This window comes from Scyliorhinus torazame, chromosome 6, assembly GCF_047496885.1.
Source record: "Scyliorhinus torazame isolate Kashiwa2021f chromosome 6, sScyTor2.1, whole genome shotgun sequence".
Taxonomy (NCBI): domain Eukaryota; kingdom Metazoa; phylum Chordata; class Chondrichthyes; order Carcharhiniformes; family Scyliorhinidae; genus Scyliorhinus; species Scyliorhinus torazame.
Window position 1 is genome coordinate 257,955,418 of NC_092712.1, and position 21,819 is coordinate 257,977,236.

General features: G+C 43.0%; 1 protein-coding gene across 3 annotated transcripts in view; it reads left to right on the forward strand.

Moving 5' to 3' along the window:
• sirt5 (sirtuin 5) overlaps positions 1–21,527 on the forward strand; it is a 69,212-nt gene extending 47,685 nt beyond the window's left edge. For all 3 annotated transcript variants that reach the window (XM_072509585.1, XM_072509586.1, XM_072509587.1), the window contains 2 exons: positions 13,059–13,174; positions 21,179–21,527. In XM_072509585.1, coding sequence (XP_072365686.1) covers positions 13,059–13,174; positions 21,179–21,254 — 192 coding nt within the window. In that variant the 3' untranslated portion in view covers positions 21,255–21,527. The remainder of the gene's footprint in view (positions 1–13,058; positions 13,175–21,178) is intronic.
• Positions 21,528–21,819: the final 292 nt, after the last annotated feature.

Consider the following 21,819-nt stretch of genomic DNA (forward strand, 5'->3'; position numbering starts at 1 on the left):
GAAGGATGTTACAAGTTACAGAGGGACATAGATAAGCTGCTGGGCTGAGAGGTGGCAAATGGAGTTTAATGCAGAAAAGTGTGAGGTGATTCATTTTGGAAGAAATACCAGGAAGACAGAGTACTGGGCTAATGGTAAGATTCTTGGCAGTGTGGATGAGCAGAGAGATCTCGGTGTCCATGTACATAGATCCCTGAAAGTTGCCACTCATGTTGAGAGGGTTGTTAAGAAGGCGTACGGTGTGTTAGCTTTTATTGGTAGAGGGATTGAGTTTCGGAGCCATGTGGTCATGTTGCAGCTGTACAAAACTCTGGTGTGGCCTCATTTGGAGTATTGCATGCAATTCTGGTCACCGCATTATAGGAAGGATGTGGAAGCATTGGAAAGGGTGCAGAGGAGATTTACCAGAATGTTGCCTGGTATGGAGGGAAGGTCTTATGAGGAAAGGCTGAGGGACTTGAGGCTGTTTTCGTTAGAGAGAAGAAGGTTAAGAGGTGACTTAATTGAGGCATACAAGATGATCAGAGGATTGGATAGGGTGGACAGTAAGAGCCTTCTTCCTCGGATGTTGATGTCTAGCACAAGGGGACATAGCTTTAAGTCGAGGGGAGATAGATATAAGACAGATGTCAGAGGTAGGTTCTTTACTCAGAGAGTAGTAAGGGCGTGGAATGCCCTGCCTGCAACAGTAGTGGACTCACCAACACTAAGGGCATTCAAATGGTCATTGGATAGACATATGGACGATAAGGGAATAGTGTAGATGGGCTTTAGAGTGGTTTCACAGGTCGGCGCTACATTGAGGGTCGAAGGGCCTGTACTGCGCTGTAATGTTGTATGTCCTAAGATACCTGGGGCTCAAAACAGTGGAGCCCTGGAGGAGTATAGAAAGTGAAGAGGGATACTTTTATATAAAAAAACAATTAGGAGAGCTAAGAGGGGGCATGACAAAACCCTGGCGGGCAAAATAAAGGAAATTTCCAAGGTATTTTGTAACTATAAATTCTGATATAATAAACTGCTTCTTTACTCATCCTCAGGCCTTTGTGTGGCAAGACGGAAGGGCAAGACGGAAACCAGGGTAAGAGTAGGGCCCATGATGGACCAAACTAGCAATGGGAGTGAGAAGCTAGAAGATGTAGGTGAGGTTTCAAATTAGGTTTTCTTTACATTTGTGTACGCTATGGAGAAGGATGTAGGTCTATAAATCAGGAAGGGGGGTCTGTGGTAAAATTCAACAAATTAACATTGGGAGGAAGGATGTATTACCGATTTTAGCAGGCTTGACAAGCTGTATCCCAGGCTGCTCTATGAGGCAAGAGAGGAGATTGCAGGTGATGTGATGCTAATTTTCAAATCCTCTCTGGCCACAGGGAGGTGCCAGAGGACTGGAGGGCAGCTAATCATAGAATCCCTACAGTGCAGAAGGAGGCCATTCGGCCCATCAAAGTTGCACCAACCCTCAGAAGAGCACCCTACCTAAGCCCAATCCCCGTAACTTCATCTAAAGGCAACGTAGCATAGCCAATCCACGTAATCTGCACATCTTTGGACTGTGGGAGGAAACCGGATCATCCCGAGGAAATCCACGCAGACGGGACGAATGGTGAAACTCCACAGAGACAGTCACCCAAGGTTGCAATCAAACCCGGGTCCCTGGCGCTGTGAGGCAGCAGTGCTAACCACCATGCTGCCTCTAATGTGGTACCATTATTCAGAAAGGGAAGTAGAGATAACATCTGTGGTAGGGAAATTATGGAAACATTTCTGATTAGAAACATAGCAAATAGGAGCAGAAATAGAGCATGCAGCTTTTCGAGCCTGCTCCACCATTCATTATGATCATGGCTGATTATTGTGATGAATGTAGGAATTTCAGATGTGTTGTATAGGTATTTGGTGCAGTAAGAGTTAAAAGCTTGGGTGAGTGTGTGAGACAGCTGCAGTCATGTTTTAAAATAAATTGTAGTTTGAAAGATTGGGAGCCAGGGATGCAATTACACCATTGTAAAAACCTTAGGCTAATCGATGCTGTTTTGTTTAAGGGGATTCCCTGCGGAGGTAATTAGATTTCACGGTAGTGTCGTTACTGGGTGCATCAGGCATTTTGCAGAAAGCAGTTCAGTTCTGATCTGAATGAAGCTGTGACCAGAAGTCGAGCAGTTTGCTGTCACTGCAGTTCAGTTAAAAGAGATTAACAGTATTTAAAGCGGTGCAGACTTATCTGAGAACAAGCTGAGAAGCATCTTAAGAAATACAGCCAGAGTCTCTGCACGGATCTGACAGGAGTCAGATCTTGTCGTTAAAGCAGTGTCAAATGATCCCTGTCTCAAAAATCAACTCTAAAGCAAATATTCCTGTTAGAGGTGAAAATATTCACACAAAGGCCTGAGGATGAGTAAAGAAGCAGTTTATTATATCAGAATTCTGGGAGAAAGGCCTGAGGCTCCGCAGCCTTCTGGACAGCACTCTTTCGCACTCTAACTAAGGCTCACACGGGTTAATATACAGATTCAAGGGGCAGAATTAGTTGTATTCTCATTTACATACAATCAATCAACTATATTTGCGTCACAATTCATTACATGCAGTCAATCAATTTTCTTAGCATCCCAGTTATTACATATATGGTTAAAGTGGGTGTGGTCTTACTCGCCCCTAATTTTATACAGAAGGCATTCAGAACTAACACAAGGATATGTCCTGTCTCCAGCTGCAGACCGTGATCTATTATGGATACATTGCATTCCTTGTTCTGTGAAGCTGTTATCAGCAGCTATTGAGATACTCCCTATAAGTACCCACATTTGGTTCTCATGAGGTAGTTTACACAGTTTGTAATTTATTATTCAGGAAAGTGGCTAGTTCGGCCATTTTGTGTCTTTAGTATTGCTTTAATAGCTAACAGCCATTTTGTGTCCTTTCTGATATTAACAAGCATTGTGTATACACTATCTATTTCTACAAATTGCCTCTTCTAAACAGGCATCTAAGCCAATGAGTACCTTTTGTCTCATCAGAACTATTCAAAAGTACTATCGGAGCACAAATGTAGTTACAGAGCCACCTATAATTTATATCATAGTCCAGTATCAGAAAATGTCCCCAACATGTCCTACTTTTGGTCCTGGAAGAAGCTTACTGAATTCCAGATGACCACAATGATTTGATATGAGGGCAACAGGGTGCATTTAATACGGCCTTTGGGGCATGTAACCTCCCAGATGTTCCATATGTACACCGTGCATGTGATTCAAAGATCACCCCTCGGGCAGCACAGTGGTTAGCACAGCTGCCTCACGGTGCCGAGGTCCCAGGTTCGATCCCGGCTCTGGGTCACTGTCCGTGTGGAGTTTGCACATTCTCCCCGTATCTGTGTGGGTTTTGCCCCCACAACCCAAAAATGTGCAGAGTAGGTGGATTGGCTACACTAAATTACCCCTTCATTGGAAAAAATAATCGGGTAACCTAAAAAAAAAATTTTTTTTAAAGGGAAAAAAAAAAATCACCCCTCAAACGTACCCATGTCACATTTAATGTCTTGAAAGCAATCATTCCTGCCTCCCTGATTAACTCTGCTGTCTGTCAATAAATGATGGATATTCATAGCAGTTTTCAAGTAAGCTCATCTAACGGTCCCGTGCTCTCTGCCACTTAACTTTCTCTCTGAAGTAGTTCATCTCTGTGTGTGTGTAGTGTGTGTAGTGTAGTGTGTGTGTGTGTGTGTCTAACTTTTGCCTTAGTTTAATTGCTCTGTTCTATCACCTTTGCTCTTGAGTCGCCAGGTATCTTTCTGATAGCGCCACGTGGTTCAAGTCCGAGTAATGATCAATAATCCAATACACCGCTTAGTAAGAGTTAAATCAAAGCACATTTATTATATACAGTAATCAATACTCATGCATAAATTCTACAACTAACAGGCCAATACTTAACTTGGAAATGGCCCACCAGGTCAGGGAAACGAATGGCCTTTCGTTGGGGTTCTGAGCCTGCGGGATTCGAAGCTGGTACAGATTGATAACTAGGAGCGCGTATCTCGTTGCGAGCGTTGAAGTAAGACTTACTGGATGTTTTGCGATGGCTGGACCGGTCACTTTTAAGGGTTGGTCTGCGTTGCTGAGTGACCTGGTCAGAAGGGGTAGCAGAAGGGTCGATTTGAACTTGGACTCTATTCTTATAGTCCCCAGGGGCTTCCCGCCTTTCGGGGCAGACCCTGTACCTGGTTTCAAGTGATTGGACTTTGTCCCAATCACTTGGTTCGATATTCTCCAATGCTGGAGCGATTCCTTGATCGATGGGCGGTCTTGAGGTGATCGTTCACCTCCCTTTGTGTAGGCTTCTGCTGGCGCCGACGAGTCTGGGTTGGCTTTGTGTGTCTAAAATGTTGCACATTGTTCCCGGGGATTGCTCATTAGTATGCAGATGGCTGGTGTTTTGTTGTGCTGATGGTTACTGGTATCGATCTTGTCTGGCCTTCCCAGAGGTGAATACACAGTTTACCTGTAGCTGCTTGTTTTAGTCCTGTTGGCTGATTTTCCCATCAGCCTTTGCCGTTCGCCATTTTCAATCGGGGTTAGCCATTCTAAATCGGGAGTTAGCCATTTTTACTGGCTACATTGTGTGCTTTTTTTTTTCAAAGCATTGATTTTTTGTTCATTGGTGGTAAAGCTTAATTGATTGACCGATCTTAAGTCTTCGTTCTCTCAGAGTTTCTGCAAGATGTGGGACCATCTCTGGCTCTTTATAATCCTAACTCAAATGATCCTTGCTAGGCCTATAGTGGTGAGCCTAAGGGGTACTAAGATTATAGCGATAGGAGGTTACGGTGGCGGAGACGCAGTATTTTCTTTTTCCTCCGTAAACTTAAAATGCATGAGGGCAGGTGTAACCTCGAAGACAGAACCATGAGTTCTGATTAACCCACATTCGTCCAACTCTCCCTGTCCCACCAGGTGGGGGCAACGTGAGGGAGATCCCATATATTATCCCTGCGTATAGCAGAGTTCTCGAGATAGTACCTGAGGGAGGTGTTAGCCCGTACGATTCCAATGTCCTCCAGTTGGTTGTGAGGGTATGGCCCTGAGTCCGATGTGATGACAGGGATCGCCAGGACCATCTCTACCACCGTTATCTCGCCCATTTTGCAGTTGGGGATCACGGAGTATACTCTGGTACCTTGAGAGTACAGTTGTCCCGCGTCCCTTGTCATTTGGCTAGCTTAGCCAGTTGCAGGCACCTCCCCTTTTTAGATCAGATCAAGGTTGTGGCTTAGCTGCCCCTGTCAGAGCCTTCCGGCTTTCTCCGTTTCTTGGTCGATGAGTTTGTTAATTATTGTTGAATGTCTTAGTGTGTGTACCTAACGCTGTTGTCCTATTCAATTGTATATCCAGGCCCTCTTCTCCCGAACAGGCTAGACCTTTCTCTGCTTTCTTTAATATTCTCTTCCGTATTCCTGTAAGTTGTTCCACCTTTGCATTTAACCTTTGTATGTCCAGTGACTTTACCATAGAAGTTTCTGTGTTAAGTCATGCCACTGCATTATTGATTATGCCTCTTCTAACCCTGTGTAGGTTGTCATGCCCTCAAAATCTAGTGGCACCCGTGTTATTGGCAGCCTGCTTCATAACAACCTTACTTAAAACACTATACATATTTATTTCATATTATAAACAATACCTGAACCCGTGAGAAGTACAGACACAATTTGTATACACATCTGCTGTCTTTCCCCGAATGTAGCTGCAGCCACGCATTAAAATCAGTTCTACCATTGTTCCAGTCTCTGGCTGCTGGGATGCACATCCCGTCAATAAAATTATATAAAGCACCACAGTTCATATAGCTACATTCATCCTGTGTCCGTTGTGAAATCAGTGATGTTCCTGCACTTTTATGTGCTTGTAGTTGTTCTGAGATCTCAAGAGCCATCACGAGTCCCCACAGCTGCTGCTGTCGTTCCAGCCTCTTTTGAACGTTTAATCTAAAAATTTAAAGGAAAAGTGGAAAAGTGTCCTGGTCGTCACCAGGTGTTAGGTGTTGCCCGTATAAAGCTTTTCCTGTATGGGCTGAACACGTCTGTTATTCAGGGGTTAGTAGTTCTCATATTGTACAACCTTTTCATATCTATTTTCCTCATGGTTGCACGCCTGATTCTGTTGCGCTTGAACCCGACCTGACGTGCTTGTGCCTATTTAATTAGCCAGTTTACAATAACTCAACTATCTCAAATTCCTGAAGCTACTGCAAATATTGTTCCACTTGCAGTTACTTGTAAAGTAAAACACAAAAGATCCATTCTGCTTGGGACAGAGTGGGTTAACTAATCTGAATATATCTGACGATTAAAAAATTAAGATTTATAATTTCCAATTAAAATACATCTTCAGCTGTTTTTTAAAATTACTTTATCAGAATTACAAAGCCAGAGCTCAGAGTGTGGACAGCGGCAAACCCCTAATCCAGCTCCTCGCCTGCTCCAAAAACCAATTCAACTAATTCATGGTCCCCACAAGAGAGACATACCAAATCCAGGCATTAACAAGCACGGGTCAATTCTCTGCTGGTTTGGAAAGGTGGAGTAAGAGTTCTCTACCAGACGTCATTTTGTCACCACCCTTTTGTTTAAACAAGAAACATCTTTTATGTACCCATCTGTCCTTTACACTTAATTCTGCAATCTCAGAATTAATACATCTGCGTTGTGTCAGGGAAGTTGTAACCTTGGACTAATCCAACACCGGATTGGTCATATGTATTTAAACTGTCATATGTATTTCAACTATCCAAACTTCCAATGAACACAATAAAACTAATATTTTCTTATTCCTACATACATGATTTTGTACCCTGAATAAATTTCCTCGTGTATCAAAATTACCCTGGAAATGTCAATGATAACCTTTGAAAAGAAAAATTTGTTAACTACACTCAAACTATGATCTTTAAATTACAATGTCAGATGACAAACAAATATCACCACACTGACAAAGGAAACCTAGCACTTCAGTGCTTTAACCAAAATTAGTTAGGTAAAAATCCTTCTGGTTCCTATTCTAAAGTTCCAAATTATAAATTCCAGGTTACTTCTCAGAAGATAAATCTTAGTAGAGATATATGAACATACACAGACCAAACACACACATTCTCACAGCTCGCAAATATCAGAGTTAACTGTTAGCCCTCTCTCCTGGCTACAGATTCTCAAAGAGACAGCAGTTTCACAATCGCTTAATTAAAATACTGAACAAAATCTTCCATTCTCCTTCATCATAAAACTTCATCTGTTTTATTCCATTTAAGTCAATTTCCACTGATTGATTTTATAGGCATTAGCTATTCTTAGAGACATATATATTTTTTTTACAGATGACCTGCTTGCTGAAAGGGTTAAATTTTGTACAGAACCTAAGGGGGCGGAGAGTGGCTGGAGAACTTGGAATGATGCCATTTGCATCTTTTGCGTGATCTCAAGCTTTATTTATTCTTTCCTTTATTTTACTCAAATTCCTTTCTAGTTCTTTAAACTGATTTCAAGTTTCAATGTTCGCTAATTAACCAGTGTTTGAAAGAGATCTTGCTAGTTTTATTTTAACTCAAATTAATTGAATTACTGTCGTGTTTATCTGGACGGCTTGAATGGCTTAATCTCAAACTGAAATCCGATCTCGCAAATTTGAAACGATCTGAAGTTCTTCTAGACAAGAATCCATTGTTAAGTTTCTAACCTTAATCTTGTATTTACTTTACTCTTTACCTTATAGTCGTTAGCCATAATTGTAACAGTTTCCTGTGATTCTTTTGCCGGATTGCACAACCTGCACTGTCGCTATCTTTTCTTGCTTTATTTCTATGCTTAAAATGATTTGGTGTGAATGTGGGAAAGTGAGAGCTCAATTCCTTTAAAATAGCCTGTTTTCAACTTTTTGTCTCATCAGAACTATTCAAAAGTAATTTAGGAGCACAAATGTAGTTACAGAGCCACCTATAATTTATATCATAGTCCAGTATCAGAAAATGTCCCCCAACAATTCCTATGTGCCATTGGTAGTTAAAGTCGGTTGAGAGCTGAGATGTTTTTGTTTTCTTGTTGCTTAAGTGGGAATAAAGATGGCAATTAAGGATATTGTATTAACTGAATTGAATAGTATTGTTTAAGGAATAATTGTAAGCTATTTTCTGGTGTGATGTTAAAGATTTTTAATACTGCTAGTAATTAAAAAATTTAAATATATCATATCCCTTTTTTTGTATAATCACTCCTGGAGCGAGGTACCTTTCCTCACAGTCTTAGAAATTAAAACAAAATATTGGAGTTTCTGTCCAGTAGCCTAGCCACTGTTGGGAGTCAGGTCTAGGATCATAATATCATCCAACTCAGTAACCTGTTCTCACTCTTCCCCCCCCCCCCCCCCCCCCCCCCCCCCCCCCCCCCCCCCACCCCACACACACTTATCCTTTGATGCTGATAGCCCCAACAGCTGTATCTAACTCTATCTTGAACATCTCCATTTGGACGCAACGATCAATCAAAGTTGGTCAGCATGACTTTGTCAGGCAGATTTTGCCTAACAAATATGAATTTTTTGAGGAGGTGTCTAGATGTGTAGATGAGGGCAGTGCACTGATATAGTCACATGGACTTAAATAAGGCTTCTGACAAGGTCCTGCTTGGGAGACTGGTTATGAAGGTAAGAACCCATGGGACCCAGGGGAATTTGGCAAATTGGATCCAAAATTGACTTAGTGGTAGGAGGCAGAGTATGATGGTCGAAGGCTATTTTTATGACAGTGCCTGTGTCCACTAATACTGCAGGGGTTGGTGCTGGGTCCCTTACTGTTATTGTGTACGTTAATGATCTAACTGTGAAAGTAAGAGGTATGATCAGTAAGTTCGCAGATGACATGAAGATTGGGCCGGTGGTAAATAGTGAGGTGGAAAACCTTAAGATTGCAGGATGATATAGATGGGGTGGTCAGATGGGCAGAACATTGGCACAGTGGGCAGTAGGACATTGGGAAGTACAGAGAACCAGAGGAACCTTGGGTGCATGACTGTAGCTCCCTGAAGGCAGCAGGATAGGTAGATAGGGGGGTTAAAAAGGCATATGGATACTTGCCTTTATTAGCCAAGTGACAGAATATAAGCTCAGGGAGGTTATGGTGGAGCTGTATAAAATGCTCATTAGTCCACAGCTAGTGTGCAGTTCTGGTCACCTCAGTATAGGAAAGATGTGATTGTACTAGAGATAGTGCAGAGGAGGTTCACCAGGATTTTGCCTAGGCTGGAATTGTTTTCCTTGGAGTAGAGAAGGCTGACGGGGGACATGATCGAGGTATACAAAATTATGAGGGACATAGATAATAGGGTAGATGGGAAGGGCATTCCCCCTTAAAGGGGTCAAAAACCAAGGGCCATAGATTTACGGTGAGAGAATTTGAGGAAAAACCAAGAGGGTGGTGGGTATCTGGAACTCACTGTCTGAAGTGATGGTCAAGGTGGGAACCGTCGCAACATTTAAGAAGCATTTAGATGAGCACTTGAAACAATAGGGCACACAAGGCCACAGACCAAATGCTGGAAAATGGGATTAGAAAAGATAGATGTTTGATGGCCAGAACAGGCATGATGGGCCAAAGGGCCTCTTTTTGTGTGTTAGTACTCGATGAACTCCAGATTTTGCCTGTTCTCCTAATCTTTCAATGTTCCAATTCTAGCTTTGACAAAATGAAGTAAACCACATTAAGCTGTCTCTACCATTCGGTATGATCATGGTTGAAGGTGCTGTACTTTCTCACCCTTCTCACAATTGCCATTGTACGTGGCATTTTAGATCCTGTGTGGAAGACTGATCAGATGCACAAAACGTGCCAGATATAACTAGTAGGGGCTACATTTAAAAAAATAAATTTAGAGCACCTAATTATTTATTTTCCAAATAAGGGACAATTTAACGTGGCCAATCCGCCTAACCTGCACATCTTTGGGTTGTGGGGGTGAAACGCACGCAGACACGGGCAGAATGTGAAAACTCCACACGGACAGTGACCCAGGGCCGGGATTCGAACCCGGGTCCTCAGCGCCATAGGCAGCAGTGCTAACCACTGTGCGGCGTGTTGCCCCGGGCTACATTTTTTAATGTAACATTTTACCTCAAACTGAATGCAGGTTCCTTTGCAACACAAGAAGATTTTATTGCACAGACTGATGTTCTTCTGGATCATTAGGTGTACTCTATCCTGTCGATCATGTCTGTGGGATCCTAGCGTCCGGATGGAATCTAACAAAGGTTCTGCGCTTGAGGCTTAGTACAGAAAAGCCAATAAGAAATGTTGAAAGCAGTTTGTTTGAGGAGTGGTTATCTGTCCTATGACCTAAGATCTGAATTTATTTTTTTATTTTTTAACTAAATTTAGTGTGCCCAATTCATATTTTCCAATTAAGGGGCAATTTAGCGTGTTCAATCCCCCTATCCTGCACACCTTTGGGTTGTGGGGGCGAAACCCACGCAAACACGGGGAGAATGTGCAAACTCCACACGGACAGTGACCCGGAGCCGGGATCGAACCCGAGACCTCGGTGCCATGAGGCAGCAGTGCAAACCCACTGCGCCACCGTGCTGCCCTATAAGATCTGAATTCATAACCAACCTGGACTGATGGGATTCTTCACTCTTTCATTATGGTTATGAAAATCTTAAAAGGAAATGGTTTGGATGGTTTCAACCAAATTGCTAGTGAGTGTGGATTGATGATACAGAGTTGCTTGCATATTGACAATCTCACTTTGGCTGTAAAGATGGCTAATGTATGGAAATAAAGAAGCTCGCTGATGTAACAGGGAGTACACAACTATGTTTGTATGCAAGGCATAATTTTGGCAGAAGAGATAGTGCATTCTATTCCTATCCTGCATTATACCTGTGCTTTTCAAATATTTTTGTCCATGGACCACCTATGTGGGTAAAAGGACTCAACATTCACCGACCCGTCCTACCTCCTCCACCTTCGCTTTCCACTGCAAAAATGTCATCACAGCTTTTGACGAGACACTAGTGAGGTTATATTTGGTTCCAAGCTGGAGAGCTTCATTCTCATGTCGGGCTCCACATTTCAACCAGTTCCTCCTCTTTGCTTCCAGCCCCACAAGTGTTAAATCTGTTCACAGATTTATGTTGTTGGGAATGGCAGCAGTTCTTCGTTGGGGAGTCAGTAAGTCCAGGATGCTTGGACCATACCTGGAACCAAAAGTCTGTTAAACTTTACTTGTCGAATATTAGCTTCAGGCACTCTAAAGCACCTTGGCTGTTAGTGGAGTGGCCAGAGCCCCAGAGGCTGCCTGTGTCATTTTATCTGCCAACGAGCTCTGAGAGACCTCCGATTCCGTCGACAAACATCTGCTGTCCACCTTCTTTCCCCTGACTTCTCTGGGAATTTCAATCATATAGGATCCTTATCCCATTAATTATGTTGGTGTTCTAAAGAAAATACACTATGAAACGGAGAGAAATTGGCAAAAAGTGCAGTAATCTAGCGGGAGCCACTGGGTGCACGTATTACCCCACCGGACCCCTGGCAACTGGTAATTAAAATAAATTTTGAATTAGAAAAAAAATGAATATTAGTAAGGGTGATGATGCGAGCATCAGACGACTGCTGAGCGTGATAATGAAGCCATCTGGGGAGAGACACCAGAGGTGAATGATTGTCTCCCTGGGCGCAGAAAAGGCCTTCGACAGCACGAAGTAACATAGTGGTTAGCACAGTTGCTTCACAGCTCCATGGTCGTAGGTTCAATTCCCGGCTTGGGTCACTGGCTGTGTGGAGTCTGCACGTTCTCCCCGTGTCTGCGTGGGTTTCCTCCGGGTGCTCCAGTTTCCTCCACAGCCAAAGATGTGCAGGTTAGGTGGATTGACCATGATGAATTGCCCTTGGTGTCCAAAAAAGTTAGGTGGGTTACTGGGTTATGGGGATAGGGTGGAGACATGGAGCTTAAGTAGGGTGCTCTTTCCAAGGGCCGGTGCTGAGTCGATGGGCTGAATGGCCTTCAGCACTGTAAATTCTATGATTCTATGAACCTCATGGTTGAAACTCCTGTACAACAACCCAAGGCGAACATATGGACCAACGGCACCAGCTCTGAACACTTCCAGCTGCACCGAGGCACAAGGCACGGATGCCCGCTGTCCCCGTTCTTGTTCGCCCTGGCGAACGAGCCGCTGGCATTCGTCCTGAGAGCAGCGTGAAGTTGGAAGACAATCCGAAGAGGAGGCAGAGAGCACAGAGTCTCACTCTATGCGGATGACCTGCTCCTCTACATCTCGCACCCACAAAGCCTACCATTTAAACTAATCCAAAGCAAATTCCGCTACCTGGGGATCCAGATTGCCCATGACTGGACAGGGATCCACAGGTGGAACCTGACCAGCCTGGTGGAGGATGTAAAAAAGGACCTACTGAGATGGGGTGCACTCCCGCTTTCCTTGGCGGAGAGAGTGCAGATGATCAAGATGAACGTACTGCCCAGGTTCCTCTTTTTGTTCAGATCTACATCCCCAGGGCCTTTTATTGGCCACTGCCATAGATTTCCTTCTATTGTTTCTTTCTTTCCCCTTCTTTTCCCCTCTTCTTCCTCACCATCTGCACCATTACACTGATTATGAACAAAGCCTCATTTCAGTGGTGTTATTAGAACAATTTGTATATTACATGAGTATACACTTTTCTCAGTAAAGCTGCTCGTGCAAGTTAGAAGGAAACGATTCCATGGTGACATTATGGATCTTGTCTACTTCATGAAGCTTCTTAAGAGATTTTTATTGTGTAATCTCTTTCCTCTGATATCCCAGGATTGAGTTTCTAAAATGCTACCTTAAATATGTTTCAGCTTTCAGCAGCGCACTAATAAAACTAACCACTTATAATCCTTTCAACTAAATCACAAAGTCTGGCAGATTAACCTCTGGAAATTTCTGCGACAACTTAGTCTTGCTTCAATTTCAATATAATGCAGGTGAGGGTTGTATACTTAGATAAATCTTTTGAAATTGTTTTTGAAGGTTGGGACATCATCGATCGTTTATCCTGCAGCATTGTTTGCTCCCCAGGTGGCTGCGAGGGGTGTGCCAGTAGCAGAATTCAATACTGTTATCACAGAAGCCACCACACAATTCAGGTACTACCAAGTTTTGTGTAATTTGCAAGCTTTGAAATTGTGCCCTGTGTATCTAAGTCATTAACATAGAAAAGCATTAGTCTTTGTACTCATCCTGGGGACACTGCATCATACACTTTCCTCCGAACGGAAAAGCAACAGTTCACCACTGCTCTGTTTCTTGTCATTCTTTTTTTTTTAATTTAGAGTGCCAAATTCATTTTTTCCAATAAGGGGCAATTTAGTGTGGTCAATCCACCTACCCTGCACATCTTTGGGTTGTGAGGGTGAACCCCACGCAAACAAGGGAAAATGTGCAAACTCCACACAGACAGTGACCCAGAGCCGGGATCGAACCTGGCACCTCGGTGCCGTGAGGCAGCAGTGCTAACCACTGCGCCAACATGTACCCTGTTTCTTGTCATTCGACCAACTTTGTATCCAAGCTCCCACTGTCCCTTTTAATCCATGGACTTCAGTTCTGCTGATGACCTATTATGTGGCACTTTATTGAACACCCTTTGGAAATCCATGAACACCCAACAACTGCTTTACCCTCATCAGCCTTTTCTGTTACTTCATCAAAAAATTTAAATCAAGTTAATTACACTCAAAAACCCTGTAAAATTCTGAAAGTACTCCAGTCAGGCAGCATCTGTGGAGAGAGAAACAAATTTAACATTTCAGGTTGATAAATTCTCATCCTAGATCCTTCCTGGCTCGCTGAGTATTTCTTGCATTTTCTGACTTTATTTCAGATTTCCAACATCCATCGTATTTTTCTTTTGCTTTTCGTATTAGAAATTTTAAACTATTTGCCTTCAACAAATCTGTGATGGCTTTCCTTGATTAAACCACACTTGTCCAAGTGACTGTTAACTTTATCTCGGATTACGAACATCCGAATTAGGAGCAGGAATAGGCCACTTGGCCCCTTGAGCCTGCTCCGCCATTCAATAAGATCATGGCTGATCAGATTGTAACCTCAACTCCACATACCTGCCTACCTCTGGTAACCTTTCATACCTTTGTTAATCAAGAATCTATCTATCTAGCCTTAAAAATATTCAAAGATTCTGCGTCTGCTGCCTTTTGAGGAAGAGCGTTCCAGAGACTCACCACCCTCTGCAGGAAGAACATTCTCCTCGTCTCTACCTTAAATCACTATTTTTAAACATTGACCTCCAGTTCTAGATTCTCCCACAAGTAGAAACATCCTCTCCACATCCGCCGTGTCAATACCCCATAGGATCAAGGCACCCCTTACTCTTCTAATCTCTAGTGGATGTAAACCAAGCCTTTCATCATTAGGCAATCTGCCCATTCCTGGGATTAGTCTAATAAACCTTCTCTGAACTTGTAATGAATTTGTATCTTAAATAAGAAGATCAATACTGTACACGATACTCCAGATGTGGTCTCACCAATGCCCTGTACAACTGAAGCATACCGTCCTTACTTTTGTAATCCATTTCCCTACAATAAACCCCCGCCACAATGGACAATTTCACATTTGCCCGTATTATACTCCATTTGCCAGTTATTTGCCCACATACGTAACCTCTCATGCCCTTTTGTAGCCTCCTTACATCCTCTTCACAACTTACTTTCCTACCTACCTTTGTGTCATCAGCAAATTTAACAACCATACCTTAATCCAAGTTATTTATATAAATTGTAAAACATTGAGGCCCCACTATTGATCCCTGTGGCAGACCAGTTGCCGCATCCTGCGAACTAGGAAAATACCCATTTATGCCAACTGTTTCCTGTTAACAAGCCAATCTTCAATCCATGCCAATATGTTACCCCGTACACCATGAGCTTTCATTTTCCGCAATAACCATTTATGTGACGTCTCATCAAAAATTTCCTTGCACTCTGAAACTGACTGGTCTGTAGTTCCTGGGTTTCTCCTTGCATCGTTTTTCTGACACATGTGTAACATTTGCAGTTATGCAGTCCTCTGAAACCTCCCATATCCAAGGAGGATTGGAAGATTATGACCAGTACCTCCCCAATTTCCATCTTTACTTTTCCTCAGCCTCCACTATGCGTCCCATCCAGTCCTGATCATTTGCCAACTGTTAAGTACAGCCAACCTTTCTAGTATATCTTTCTAGCCTATCTTACTTTTCTACTTTTTTAAAATTATGACTTTGGTATCATCTGCTTCTGTGATAAAAAGGAAATTCCAACGTGCTCATTTAGTAATTTAGTCTTGCCTTGCTTCCATGTGTAGATTTTCATTTTGATCCCTAATTGGCTCCAGCCCTCTTACTACCCATTTACTAAATGTATGCCCACTGAAGTCTTTTGAATTCTATTAACTACCAGTCTCTTCTTATTCTTTCTCTCTGCTTTTAAGATTTCCTTTTGCACTTCCTCTCTGAACTGATTCAGCCTGGTTGTTTATGTATTGTTTGTCATGGTCCTTTTCTGCTTCATATTACTGTCAATCAAAAGGATACAGTAGTACAGTAGTTATGTTACTGCATTAGCAATCGAGGGAAGGTGTATTCAAATCCGATCATGTCAGTTTCGAGTATTTGAATTCAGTTTATCATAGGATATTTATCATCACCTGAACCGTGATTGGACCAGTGTTCTGGTGAGTCGTATAACAATGGCAGTAGAGAGGGCTTTACACTAAATTTTATTAGCTTCTCCGTTTACCATTTTTCATGCATTTACATACATGCAAAATTTGCACCCTTTTGAACAAGCCGCATCCCTCATTTTGCTTCATAAAACCTCTTTTAATGTTGGAATTAATGGTTTGGTTTTGAATTACTTTATCTTTGCTGGGTGCTTTTTGAGCAGAACCTTTATTGATGATAGTAGAGACTATACTGGGTTGAATTTCAGGAACTTGATGATTTCTTTGCCCAGGTGGATCTGTTATTTTGTGACATCAGCTTTCGAACTCTTAATGGTGCTTTTGGGAGGGGTGCTGACAATAGTTAAATTACTGTAATGTTAGTTTTGTGTTTAAAGAAAGCTGTTAAATCCTAATTTAACCTCTCAGCTGATAAAATTACAAATTAAATTTATTGGCTAGCTTCCTACCTGTGGTTTCTGCCCCTTTTTCTGTTTCCTGTCAAGATGGACACAACATTTTTAAGGGCAGCACGGTGGCACAGTGGTTAGCACTGCTGCCTCACGGCGCCAAGGTCCCAGGTTCGATCCCGGCTCTGGGTCACTGTCCGTGTGGAGTTTGCACATTCTCCCCGTGTTTGCGTGGATTTCGCCCCCACAACCCAAAGAGGTGCAGGTTAGGTGAATTGGCCATATCTTTTTATTAAAACAGTAAAAAAATATATACAAGGCCAAACGGTACAAACCATAAGACCATAGGAGCGGAAGTAAGGCCATTCGGCCCATCGAGTCCACTCCACCATTCAATCATGGCTGATTTCAACTCCATTTACCCGCTCTCTCTCCATAGCCCTTAATTCCTCGAGAATTCAAGAATTTATCAACTTCTGTCTTAAAGACACTCAACGTCCCGGCCTCCACCGCCCTCTGTGGCAATGAATTCCACAGACCCACCACTCTCTGGCTGAAGAAATTTCTCCTCATCTCTGTTCTAAAGTGACTCCCTTTTATTCTAAGGCTGTGCCCCCGGGTCCTAGTCTCCCCTGCTAATGGAAACAACTTCCCTACATCTACCCTATCTAAGCCATTCATTATCTTGTAAGTTTCTATTAGATCTCCCCTCAACCTCCTAAACTCCAATGAATATAATCCCAGGATCCTCAGACGTTCATCGTATGTTAGGCCTACCATTCCTGGGATCATCCGTGTGAATCTCCGCTGGACCCGCTCCAGTGCCAGTATGTCCTCCCTGAGGTGTGGGGCCCAAAATTGCTCACAGTATTCTAAATGGGGCCTAACTAATGCTTTATAAAGCTTCAGAAGTACATCCCTGCTTTTATATTCCAAGCCTCTTGAGATGAATGACAACATTGCATTTGCTTTCTTAATTACGGACTCAACCTGCAAGCTTACCTTTAGAGAATCCTGGACTAGGACTCCCAAGTCCCCTTGCACTTCAGCATTATGAATTTTGTCACCGTTTAGAAAATAGTCCATGCCTCTATTCTTTTTTCCAAAGTGCAAGACCTCGCACTTGCCCACGTTGAATTTCATCAGCCATATCTTGGACCACTCTCCTAAACTGTCTAAATCTTTCTGCAGCCTCCCCACCTGCTCCATACTACCTGCCGCTCCACCTATCTTTGTATCATCGGCAAACTTAGCCAGAATGCCCTCAGTCCCGTCATCTAGATCGTTAATATATAAAGAGAACAGCTGTGGCCCCAACACTGAACCCTGCGGGACACCACTCGTCACCGGTTGCCATTCCGAAAAAGAACCTTTTATCCCAACTCTCTGCCTTCTGCCTGACAGCCAATCGTCAATCCATGTTAGTACCTTGCCTCGAATACCATGGGCCCTTATTTTACTCAGCAGTCTCCCGTGAGGCACCTTATCAAAGACCTTTTGGAAGTCAAGATAGATAACATCCATTGGCTCTCCTTGGTCTAACCTATTTGTTATCTCTTCAAAGAACTCTAACAGGTTTGTCAGGCACGACCTCCCCTTACTAAATCCATGCTGACTCGTCCTAATCCGACCCTGCACTTCCAAGAATTTAGAAATCTCATCCTTAACAATGGATTCTAGAATCTTGCCAACAACCGAGGTTAGGCTAATTGGCCTATAATTTTCCATCTTTTTCCTTGTTCCCTTCTTGAACAGGGGGGTTACAACAGCGATTTTCCAATCCTCTGGGACTTTCCCTGACTCCAGTGACTTTTGAAAGATCATAACTAACGCCTCCACTATTTCTTCAGCTATCTCCTTTAGAACTCTAGGATGTAGCCCACCTGGGCCTGGAGATTTATCAATTTTTAGACCTCTTAGTTTCTCTAGCACTTTCTCCTTTGTGATGGCTACCATATTCAACTCTGCCCCCTGACTCTCCGGAATTGTTGGGATATTACTCATGTCTTCTACTGTGAAGACTGACGCAAAGTACTTATTCAGTTCCTCAGCTATTTCCTTGTCTCCCATCACAAAATTACCAGCGTCATTTTGGAGCGGCCCAATGTCAACTTTTGCCTCCCGTTTGTTTTTAATGTATTTAAAGAAACTTTTACTATCATTCCTAATGTTACTGGCTAGCCTACCTTCAAATTTGATCCTCTCTTTCCTTATCTCTCTCTTTGTTATCCTCTGTTTGTTTTTGTAGCCTTCCCAAACTTCTGACTTCCCACTACTCTTTGCCACATTATAGGCTTTCTCTTTTGCTTTGATGCATTCCCTAACTTCCTTTGTCAGCCATGGCTGCCTAATCTCCCCTCTGATAACCTTTCTTTTCTTTGGGGGGAACCTCTGTACTGTGTCCTCAATTACTCCCAGAAACTCCTGCCATTGCTGTTCTACTGTCTTTCCCACTAGGCTCTGCTCCCAGTCGATTTTCGTCAGTTCCTCCCTCATGCCCCTGTAGTTACCTTTATTTAACTGTAACACCTTTACACCTGATTCTACCTTCTTTCTTTCAAATTGGAGATTGAATTCGACCATATTATGATCACTGCCTCCTAAGTGCTCCCTTACTTTAAGATCTTTAATCAAGTCTGGCTCATTACATAACACTAAGTCCAGAATGGCCTGTTCCCTCGTGGGCTCCATCACAAGCTGTTCCAAAAAGCCCTCCTGTAAACATTCAATGAATTCCCTTTCCTTGGGTCCACTGGCAGTATTATTTACCCAGTCCACCTGCATATTAAGGTCCCCCATGATCACTGTGACCTTGCCTTTCTGACATGCACTTTCTATTTCATGGTGCATTTGGTCCTGACCACTGTCAGGAGGCCTGTACATAACTCCCATTATGGCTTTTTTGCCTTTGTGGTTCCTCAACTCTACCCACACAGACTCCACATCATCTGACCCCTATGTCGTTTAGTGCTATTAATTTAATTTCATTCCTAATTAACAAGGCAACCCCGCCCCCTCTGCCCACCTCTCTGTCTTTTCGATAGGTTGTGAATCCCTGGATGTTTAAATGCCAGTCCTGAACCCCCTGCAACCATGTCTCTGTGATGCCTACCACATCATACCTGCCAGTCACAATCTGGGCCACAAGCTCATCTACCTTGTTCCGTACACTGCGCACATTTAAATATAGCACCTTTAATTCTCTATTGACCGTCCCTTTTTTGTTTTCTTATTGTGGTGGACCTTGGTTTACTGAGCCTTTCCATACACTAATTTTGTGTTGGAGAAACAGGGTACCCTCCCCTCAGTACCAATGTATGGGGAGGGGGGGGTGGATACTCTGATTATTAAAACAGTTCACAACACATTTCTACAAAAACAAATGGTACAGGCACTACTGCCTGAACTATCTACGGAGGCAGAAAAACAAAGAACCTTCAATTATGATGTGCCAGGATCCGGGAGACCCCCAGAGGGGGTGAGGGGCAACACCGTGTCAGGCACGAGTGAGACCCGCACCCCGCGACAGAGCGTCTCATGCACCCTGCGCTCCCAACACTGGGCGGCTGACAGCCTTCGTACAGTCGCCCTCCGGGCCCGAATCCTCCACCACACTGAGTGTGGCGGGCGACACGGGCCCACCAACCAACTCGGGGGGCTGCCTTGATCCCGCCACCGGGATCATCAACAGGCGGGATCTGCTCAGGCTCCTCCCGGGGCCCTGTGCCAATGGGAGGCGGTAGTGCAGATGCCTGCCTTGCCCCCGCTGCCTCGTCACTGGAAAGCCTTGAATACAACTCTGGAAACAGGTCCAGGATGGTGGCAGAGGTGCCCGAAGATGGCGGTTGGGACAGAGGGTCTTCCAAACTATAACCCACTAAGAACCTAAGAAGCCAGGGGCTTTCGCTGACCCCCCCTCCCCTGAGAAATTGAACAAGTCCGGGGTGCTAAATTGTGCTGGGTGGAATGGGCCCTCGAGGGTCCCGTCCGGCCCCGAAGCACCCTGGTCGGGGGACAGCGGCAGCTTGGGAAAAAAAAAGAACTGGGCACTTTAAATAATAATTCCTTAATTATCTCTCATTGCTGTCTTACGTTAGGTGATTGACGTGCTGTTTGAGTGATCAGGCCGTACAATGCTGAGAACAATCAGTTTAACATTTGTTAGTGCGATTTGCTGAGAGTGTTTGTTGGTGACAGAGGAAATTCAACTTTTGAAAATCCATTTGCTTGGTGTCAGAGCAAGATTTCAATCAGATTTTACATTAATTGAAGCAACTTTGCTAAATTCCCCCATATGTATATCATTCTTTTGGCAACTACAATTTCCGGTTGGAAATGAAGAGTAACTGCAAAAATGGAGACAGGAAAATGTTGATTCTTCCTATATTAACCTACCAGCAATGGGTTGCTTAAAACAACAGTAAGATGACCATTTTGGTACATTTGAACTAAGATAGGGGTGTCAAACTCAACGTGCATGGTGGGTCTAATCCAACATTCTGACAAAGGCTATAATCAGAGGCTTTTCACAGTAGCTTCATTGCAGTGTTAATGTAAGCCTACTTGTGACAATAAAGATTATTATACATTATATAAAAGCTATTTGGGCATTCTGGTACAAATTGGTATATATTTTGGATATAATGTATCTAATTCCTGACTATAAAGTCGATGCACCCAACCTGTACTAGTGTATGGTTGCCAGCAAATTGATTTTTTTTCCTGATTTTAGGCATACCTGGTGGCTACCTAGAATTGCTGATGCGTCAATTTAAATGGGTAATGGGTCCCTTCTGTATGGAAAAATTAGGTGGTGGAAGTTTTGACTAACCACCTAATTCTACAGTAATCCTTAAAAGAGTTGGGAAAGTGTTGTTTGCTTGTGTCAGCCTTCTGTAGAATTTGGAGCAGCTGAACTGCTATCCTCCAGCCCAGCCCTGCGCTCTTTCTATCCCTGCACCTGCCCGCCCCAAGAGATAAATTGATCTAACTGATGGAATATATTTCTCGTTGCAGATTTTATTTTCAAGGCCCCTGTGGAACAACACTACCACCAGCACTTGCTCGGCATGAAAGTGAAGTCATTTTTTAATGAATTTGTATAAATATTCACAGGTCTTTCCAAACAGTGATGAATAGGTCGTTATGTTTTCAAATGGTAGCACTTTAACAAATAATGGTGCTTTCAGCAATAGGTTTCAGCGAAAGACGAAGGACTTTTATCGACTCGTGAATTTAATTGATCAACATTTTTGAATTTATAAGGTTGTTTCTTATAAATGCCTGTAAGCTGAATAGTATTGTCACAACATTCAATCATTGTATTGTACAGAAATACCTATAAATAAAATAATTGAATAATTTATGTTATTGGTGGCCCCATTTTAATTGGTCTTTACCTGTGCAAGGCTGTTCCATATGAAATCTTCGTTCAAGCTTGTCTCCAATTTCTATTTGACAGCAGATGGTATTTATCTGCACCATTAGATGGGAAGGTTTTACTTTCACTTGCTTATTGAATTTGTAAAAAGTGTAGATTTCTACTATAGCACCTTATCTAAAACTAAATTTGTGTTCTTTTCAGTGTGTTGCAGTAGTGAGTGGAATGTTAATTGGGAAAGTGATCAATTAAGATTGGTTGCAGGTAGGATGTAGGT